Source organism: Rhagoletis zephyria, unplaced genomic scaffold (assembly GCF_001687245.7).
Source record: "Rhagoletis zephyria isolate East Lansing unplaced genomic scaffold, Rhagoletis_zephyria_1.1 Rzeph_scaffold_01165, whole genome shotgun sequence".
In the NCBI taxonomy this organism is placed as follows: Eukaryota; Metazoa; Arthropoda; class Insecta; order Diptera; family Tephritidae; genus Rhagoletis; species Rhagoletis zephyria.
This window is the reverse complement of record NW_016158249.1, coordinates 51,493-60,897: the sequence shown is the minus strand read 5'-3', so window position 1 is coordinate 60,897 and position 9,405 is coordinate 51,493. Positions and strand designations below refer to the sequence as shown.

Here is a 9,405-nt window from a genome sequence, read left to right as displayed (position 1 = left end):
AATTTTATTTTTTTGATTTTTTGATATATCTTTTCGGTGGCGTATAACCAATGTGTATGCTCTCGAGTTCATTTTCAATTTCAATTGTAAACGATATTATCTGCAAATTCTACTTACTATTCTTTACTTGTATTATGGAAGAAAAAAATAAATACAAAAAAAAAAAATTTGAAAAAAGAAGCATTTATGATTGATTTAATTTCGCTGCGTCAAATAGCTTTCCACGCTTGACTGTTTCGCTATTGCAGCAATTACGTTGGACAGCTCGTGAACATAAGGATGGATGATGGGAATGTGTGTGTATGTGTGCATTTTTTACCTTTTATGGCTTACTTATGTAGTTGCATACATATGCACGCATTTATACTCATTCTTGTGGTCATCTTGTTTTCGTCCAATTATACTTTCCGATTTCACCACCGACCTACTTCTACAGTATCTGTTGGCAAGCAATTTCCAGATTTTAACCTGTACAGCTGGATTACTGTTGACTGCTAAGGAGAAAATGCTTATGGTCTGTAGCAAAGAAAAAAAAAACAAAAGTTTTGGACTAAGTTTCACACTTTCTAACTTTATTAGCTTAAAAAATAAAATTAAATAAAAGGCTATTCGTCCTTGTGAACCAAAAAAAAAAATATTTGTTTTTAACTCTGCACAAGTTTTTCTTTCATTTGGTACCTATGTATATTGTTATTCCACACTGCACTGAATTTCTTAAACAATTTTTTGGACGAATCATATTTTTGAAATTTCAAAGTCCTTAAAAAATCCTACTACCATTTTGGTCGACCATGCGATTCGATTGCGATTTTTTCGGTTAAATATAGAGCTAATTATGTGCTACTCCCTTGTCTAAAGATGTTAAAGAAAACAAATGTTTCATACGTGACGTATGAAAATACCCATAAAAAAAATTCTTTCGCACTTCATTGAGGATAAGTACATACATATGTAAGTGCGGACATAAATATGTACAAAACTGTAAATCATTGATTGAGTCGTTAAAGTTAACAAAATTTATCAGATTTGGAATTTCTTTTCTAAATAAAGAAATGTCAAAATAAAATATGACCATCAATCGCATTAGCCGTTACCGCGACAGTCGGGACTAAGTTACTTCAGCCATAAACTCTTATTGTGAAATTTTTATGCGGTTAAACATCAATCATGAAAAATAGTTATATGATTTTTAATCGATAATAAAGATCAACTTACATACATTTAATCTAGAAATGACTCAACAAAATGTGATTGTCAACAATGTACTGATATGTACAAGTACAATATTTTTTTTTCGTTCACACAAATCAGTCACGTTCTTCATTTGTGTAAAATGAATTGATGCGCTTTTGACAGTTTTTCAAATTTCATATTTTGATTTGTTGAGAATATCAAACTAGGGTTGTTCGACTTTACTAGAAAGTCTACTTTCGACTTTGCAATCGACTCTGTACAGTCGCCTTTAAAAGTCGACCGATCGACGAAGAAAATTCGAATTTTTTCGCCTTTTTTAATAAAACCAATGTATTAAGTATACTCTGCGTTTAACTCACATATTAGTAGATATAAATAAAAGGGTCGGAATACGCCAAAAATTATATGATTTACTAGTGGTCTTTAGAATAATCTGTAATTTAGTGAAATTCAATGCTAGGTAAATAAAACAAACAGCTACTTAAGGATTTTTCAAAATTTTGAAAATTGTTCCAGTTATACAGCATAAAAATGTTGGTTGCGAGGGTTTTAAAAATTTCTATTTTTGAAAAAATATTTACAAACTTTTAAATTTTCACCAAAAAAAATTCTAAAAATTTCTTGAATCGATATTTGGTAATTACGGACAAATTTTTGAAAATAATGCCTTTCCGATGGGACAGAGGTGGCGAGTATTGATTGAAATTTAAGTGCCCAAGCAGCTAGTGGATTGGGATTATCCTACCAGCAGCATTTTGATCGGTGTTAAAAATTTTGTACCTTACGGATTGGTCAAATTCGAACTAAAGACCAGTGTTGGGAAAGGAAATTATTCTTTCAGTACGAAATCTATACATATATTGACTTTTTAATTTGCTCATATATTTTCTTAGTACAAGCATACAAGACTGGTCAACTATTTTTTTTTATAGATATTTTGAACTTTTAACTTTGAATTTTTAGAAAAATTTGGGTATGCAGTTACATGGCCTATGTGGCAAGTGCCACACTGGTGGTTTTTTGCACTTTTACTATGTATGTATATATGTAAACGTGAATTTCTTGTAGGATAAAATATATATATATATATGTTATATGAAAAGAACCGAGAAAGCCGTCAGCAAAATAAAAATTATTAAGTCAACAAAATGTTTTCCTAGAATTTCATAAGCCATGTAATAGCTTATGAGACGCGGTAATATGTTCCCCCAAATTGAGAAAGAAAAATTTTATTTCCATGTATGAACAGCCAGAAAAACCTTTCTGTCACTTTTCTGAAATCAGTTTCAGAAATTAAAGTTGCACGATGTGACTGCAACTAAAAGTGCGCAAATCGATTTCGGAAATATATTTCAACTTTCTCGTCCTGTACTAGCAAATTTTTATTTCTGCTGCAAGTGCTGTCAAACTAATCGAATGTTGCCGTGAGACGGTGAACACGAGTTTGTGGGAAATAATAACTCATTATGCTAAAATTTAATGGGCTAAGAGGTTTTGATTTTTTTTAACCGACTTTTTTTATGTATGTTACCGCATAACCCACACTAATCTGGTTTAGATCCGATCGATGGATCATGAAATATATATATATTTTTTTATATATGAGAATTGATTTTTGCTTAAAACTTACTTGTTGTATTTTATTGTTTATATAAAAATTAGCGGGGACATTTTTTTCTTTGGCATTTCTTATTTTTGCGAGCGCTAACTGATAAATTTTGCCACAATTATTTTTTTGTGACCGACAGAAGGAGAAAACCAAGTCGTTTTATTTGACAGTGTCTAATGCATATTAATATTCCCAGCTGAAAAAAAAAAATATTTAGCAAAATTAACAAAAATTTACATTGAAAAAACAAACCTTGTTTTCTTAATTAACCAAAATTTGCTTAGATTCATTAAGTATTGAAAAAAAAAAAACAGTTCTCAAGTTATTAATTAATGCGTGCCAATTGGTCATTTCGTCTACTGTGCGGCGATATAATTAAAAATATGTTATGTTGTAGCTTTTGCCGGATGTTTTCAGAAAAAGATAAGTCCAAAAATAGGTACCTGATACAAAAAAACCTCTTACAGCATGTTTTTATGCAAACAATTTCAACACTTCTTTACAAGACTACAGCAAAATAAAACTTTGCTAAGGAAAAAATCCTTAGGCAGTGTCACACGATTGGTGAACTTGTACATTTTTTATATTGGGCTATTGGTACAAAATGAAAAATTGGGACGACAATTCTTTTTGTAGTCACACGATTGGTTCAATACAGCGAACTTCTATTGAACAGTTTGAACAAAATGTTTTTCGTGATTGAGATAAAGAAATGTGTTTGTGCACTCACACGATTGGATACAATTAGCACCAAATTTTGGGCAAATGGCCAATCGTGTGACACTGCCTTTAGATTTTCACCTAGAATACTTCAATGCCATACCCTCATAGTAAAAAAAAATGGCCTATACCAATCGACCCGCCTTAATTTACATATGTACATCCCACTTAAGGTCAAAGAAATATTAGTAACAGCAAAAAAAATGTCGGCCGCTGTGGTGTAGCGGTAAGCAGTGCGCGCTTCCACTCCGCAACGCCTGGGTTCAAACCCTGGTCAAAGCAACATCGCAAAAATTATAGAAAAAAGGTTTTTTGCTAACAGCGGTCGTCCGTCGGCAGGCAATGGCAAACCACCGATTGTATTTCTGCCATGAAAAACAGCTTCTCATAAAAATACAATCGCCGTTCGGAGTCGGCATAAAACTGTAGGTCCCTCCGCTTTGTGTGACAACATCAAGGCGCACGCCACAAATCATAGGAGAAGCTCGGCCAAACACTAACATATGTGTAAGCGCCAATCTATTATTATTATTATATACAAATCGATCCGCCTTAATTTCAAAGAAGTATTAGTAACAGCAAAAAAAAGTGTAAAGCAATAAAAAGCCAGTTCAATGACTATTACAACTTCGTTTTGTTGTAGTAAATTGCTAAAATTCGTAAGCTAAATGCACACATGTATCTATGGTCAACTAGCAACTTGTAATTAAGTGTCAAAATTATGACATATGGTCTAAAAAGTTTACCTCCATTCCGAACAAAAAAAAACAAGAAAGCTATCAGCCAGTGCTTTACGTAAACTTTTAAATCAAAAAAATCTACAACTAACTTTTTGTAGTAAGCGAACGAAATAACGTTCAATCAAAAGTTAGATTTACTAGATGCAATACTCAGATATGACTGCACGTGACATGGTACATAGCTACATACATATGTATGTTCATATGTACGATTTCTACATACGAGTTGTACATTCATACATATGTATGTATGTAGTATACATAAGCGTTCATTTTTGACTGTAAAATTCTCAAATTAGATTGTTGCTCCTGTCAGTTGACAATAAATGACAAGAATTTTTGCTCATTGTTGTTGTGGCCAAGGTTGCTGTCGAAGTTATGTGCTAGTTTTTACCTTACTTACCGCAACTGAGTTTTTCATATCGGCAATGGCTGACGCGAATTCAGAAAAATGCAATTCCGGTGAATAAACTATTGGCGCTAATAAATCACCAGATTTACGTCCGGCTTCCAATGCTTTGGTTTCCCATTCTTCGGAGTTGGTGAGTATGGCCCCATGAAATTTGCCTGTGGCAATGCCCTGGAAAGATATTTGAAAATTTTTAGATTTAGTAATGAGCAATCACACACAGACAATTCGTCATTCTTTTATCAGAAATTAAAAAATCAAATATTTTCGGTTAGTCGACCAAAACAGGGGTTTGCAGGTTTAATAGAGCTCTAAGAATTATTTGCATTAATTATTATGTCAAATAATTCTGTATGTAAGTACATACATTAAAGTGCACCACTCTCCATACCAAAAAAAAACGGAAAATTTATTATATTTTAAGACTCCCGCCTGGGCCCAATTCGGGACTACCTCCACAAGTCTAGATTTTTATAAAGAATTATTAGTTTTTAATAATATAGTTTTTATAAAATCACTTCAAATCATATCCATAAAAATGGGCTAAAATTTTATAACCGGATTAAAAATAACGAGATTTTTAGAGGTATTTTCAAATTAGTCCAGCTAAAGTATGTAAATCTGAAAATTTTCTGAAATATGTTGGCGGAAGTCTTAAAATATAATAAATTTTATAATACCGAAAGAAAGCCCGCAACTTAACAAATTAAAAATGCTTTAATCAAAAAAAATAAATCAAAAAGAAAAATTTGTATTTATTTTTTTTACGTGCACATTAATGTAAGAAAAGACACAATAAGACGAAAGAAATATAATTTTTTCATTAAGTTTCGTTAAAAGGTGTCCAAGGCACAGCACTTTAAAGAAAGGTACTCTGCCGGAACAAAGTATTGGCACAGCAAATTTTTCACAATACATATATGCAACAATTTTTACTCTAATATTTTTCCGCCAATTTTGTATAAAAATATGGTTCATTCAACAACAAAAAACAAAGTAATGCGGGAATATACACAAAAAAAAATACACAGTTGCCTCTCTCCTTTGCAGATTTGTGCCAGTTGTTCATCCCAAGTGCGGACAGGTCCTCCTGCACTTGGTCCTTCCATTGTATTCGTGGGCGCCCTTGCTTTCGTTGTCAACCTATGGGTGCGGAGTCGAAGGATCTTTTCACCGGAGCATCGTTATCCGTGCGTACAATATGTCCAAGCCAGCACAGTCGTTGTATTTCTATGCGCTTAACTATGTCCATGTCGTTAAAAATCTCATACAGTTCGATATTCCATCTTCTTCGGTGCTCGTCGCCCACGCGAACGGGGCCATAGATATTGCGAAGAATAGTTCTCTCGAAAGCCCCCAAAGCCTTCTCATCTTTGTTAGACATCGTCTATGTTTCTGCGCCATATAAGAGGACAAGCATGAAGAGAGATTTGTAAAGGGTGATTTTTGTTCGTCGAGAGAGGGCTCTACTTTTCAATTGCCTACCAAGCCCAAAATAGCGCGACCAACGAAAAATTTATAAATTTTTCCAAAAAAACAATAACTTAAAAGTTTGCAATTTTGATGAAACTCGATTAAATTTTTTCTCATTTGTGCACAAAGTTTGAAATTGTTTAACATAGTTATAGGTTTTGTTTGAAAATATATAATGAAATGAAAATATAAAAAATAACTGCCATACCTAAACAAAAGCGGCCACGTTGTCTGGCAGTCAAAAAATTCTCATGCCCATACAGTTTGTATAAAGCATATCGAAACAACGCGACGTCAACGCTGAGCGGTTGGAAAATCCGATTTTGACAGGGCGTTAGGTATTGAAGTTGGCTGCAGAAAACGGCGAAACTGTCATTTTCGTGTTACACACAAACAAACCTATGCTTATTGTTGGTATTATTTCTGCATTTGACGTAGCGTTGACGCCATTGTTTAGGTATGGCACTTCGGCGGTAACGCTAGGCGTCAGAAGCCGCTCCGCCCAACGCATTTGTTAAAGGTATGGCAGTAAATATCAAACAAACAAAAGAAAAATAGAACAAAAACATGTCATAATGTCGCGTGAAGAAATTACAAATTTGCTACCACTTTTCTGGCAGCCATCTCAGCTAAAATTCTTCAATGCATATATTTGTAACATATTAACAACGATGATTTGAAAAATTGCAATCACCTGCTAAAAATCAGTTGTCAGGCTGCGCGTTTTAATTGCAACTGGAATAACAACTTTTATAAATTTTAATTTAATTGGTTATTGTAATTTTTTCCATTCATTTTCATTCTTTTATTCCGAATTTCCACTAGGTAATGAAATGTCAAAAAAATTTGTGCAATTTAAAAAAATGCCATGTGTAGATGAACTTTTTTTAACGTAATGACACGATTATTTTTTAATTCCCAACTTAGTCAGTACAATTTTTGGCATTTAATGCCTAGTGGAAATCTAGCTTTACAGAGAATATTTGTTTCTTATTTTACCTTTTTTGATTTATTCGTTTGCAAATAAATTGAAAATTAAATTAAAATATTTCGAATCTACATTATGTTAATTATAACAATCTTCAATAGCGGATTCGGTAGTCAGTCTTCATTCGCAAGAAGTATTACGTTTTCGCTTTGGATTTTACAGTTCGAAGACAAATATCGCTAATGTTGTAATCGAAATTTTCTCGAAACTGTTGAACTGGTAGACCTCCGCAGCAGCTCGTACCAGTTATTTCCTAGTCAATTTGCACCAGTTGACCTCCTAGAATGTTTTCTAACTGGTTTGCCTTTTTACTCCACTTTTGCTCTCTTTTGCATACAAATGGAGGCAATGTTTACATATGTACGTACATATGTATGTATGTATGTGTTTAGCGAGCAATTATCGTGGCATCTGACATCAAGTGCCTGTGGCAACGAACATCAATGTCCTGTTGCGTTAGTCACATGCAATGCCAACTTACAAATCAAATTAAGACAAATTGAAAGTGAAAGAAAAATGTATGAATGGCAAATGAAATAAATGTTGGTATATCTAGAATGAAATCAACAAAAACAAAATCAGATACAAGGCTAGAGAGGAAGACGAAAGGAAGGAAATCATGGTTGAAAGGAAGCCTGAATTTTTATAAACGGTTCCAATCTGAACTAATGCATTTAAGCAAAATGTAGAAGACATAAAAAAATCACAACGAATGGAATAATTAATTGAATTGTAAGTGTGTTAAGTTTGAAATACTTGGAAAAAAATACATACATTGTGTGATTTGCAAATAGAGTAATTAAACGGCTGTTTGCAGCTCTAAAGAAAAACAAAAAAATGCAAAATAACGCACAAGAAACGGTACAGAAATTTTTTTCTTTGAAAATTTCTTAAATCAGTTTGCAGCTCTCAAGAAAAAAAGTATATTTATTTCTAGGCGAATTCAATAAGGATTAAATGCGCCTTGATTTATTTCTCCAAAAAAATTACAGAAAAAACAGAGTACTTTTTCAAGCAAAAGAAGTAATGTAAAATATTTCTTGTGATTTTTCTTGACAGCTGCAAACAGCCCTTTAAGTGCCTAAGTAAGTTTTTATATAAACGAGCAAATCGACTAAAAGTTTTGCGAAGTAAAGGCATCCATACACATGTGCGATTCTCTCGGTGCGAATCTGTACCTACGAAAATTACAACAATGCCGATACGCATTTATGCGATTTTGCTGCAGCGATTTATTCGAACATTCACAATTCTTCTTTTCGTCGTGCCGAAATCGCAGACTGCCGCGTTTTGAGCATGAAAAAGGTCAGGAAACGGTTTTTACAAGATTATTTTGTTTTTCGATTTAAAATTTCTTCTTCGAAAATTACCTTTCTAGTTTGAAAAGGGGAGCCAGTTGTTCATCCCGAGTGCAGACTGCAGACAGGTTCTTCTTCTCCTCGTCCTTACACTCGGCGCTATTACCGAATCCATCGTTATACGATTTTCGTGCAGCTACGAAAATGCGATGTCAAAGTGTATGCTACGTTCGCAGCTATTTGAGTTCAGTGATAGCAGTTTCGTAGTTTTCAAGAAAATTTTTACTACCATGGATTCAGTGATAGTCTTGATTGTGTTCGAGGAGTCGAGATATTGGCGTATTTAAGGTCCGACTTTGGAGGGGGGAGTTTCGCTAAGCATAGATTAAACCGGATCGGCGATAGTACCCCGCCTTGTGGTTAGTCTCTGAAGCCTTCCCTAATTGGCCTTTTCAACGTTGACGTATGTGCGGCGCTCGGAGACTACAAAATCACTGGGGCCGGTCAATAGATATTATGACAGACAGGTGGTCGGAGGACAAGGAGATCATGGCTGGTCATGTGGTGCAGTTGGTGAAGTTTGCTCTCGCGAGCTGCTGCAAGTGCCTGTGAGTTTCGTTGGGACATCGTCCTTCAGGCGACAGAAGGTGGAGTAATCAATTTGATCTAATAGCGCTACATCCCCTTGGTCGTTGCCAAGGTTAGAATGGCAGAGCTCGTGGTGTGCATTGAAGTCGCCTATCACTAGCGTGTTATCTCCGACGAGTAGGGGACTGATGTCTGGGCGGTATCCTGGCGAACAACTGGTGATGGGTGGGATGCAGACGTTGATGATTTTCAGTTCTGTGTGTGTAACGGCTATACCCTGGAATTCGATGAGAAGGTCGCCTCTGGCGTAACGCTTCTATATTGAATTGTTTGGTGGATGATAAAAGCGATGCCTCCTCCTCTGTCGCATAGGCGGTCTTTTCATT

The 9,405-nt window shown here is 34.5% G+C and overlaps 1 protein-coding gene across 2 annotated transcripts in view; it reads right to left on the bottom strand.

The window, feature by feature from the left end:
- Positions 1 to 4,624: 4,624 nt before the first annotated feature.
- The window catches only part of grsm (probable aminopeptidase NPEPL1 granny smith protein), an 18,309-nt gene continuing 13,528 nt past the window's right edge, over positions 4,625 to 9,405 (bottom strand). For both annotated transcript variants that reach the window (XM_017616190.1, XM_017616191.1), the window contains exon 4: positions 4,625 to 4,843. In XM_017616190.1, the coding sequence (XP_017471679.1) occupies positions 4,640 to 4,843 (204 nt within the window). In that variant the 3' untranslated portion in view covers positions 4,625 to 4,639. The remainder of the gene's footprint in view (positions 4,844 to 9,405) is intronic.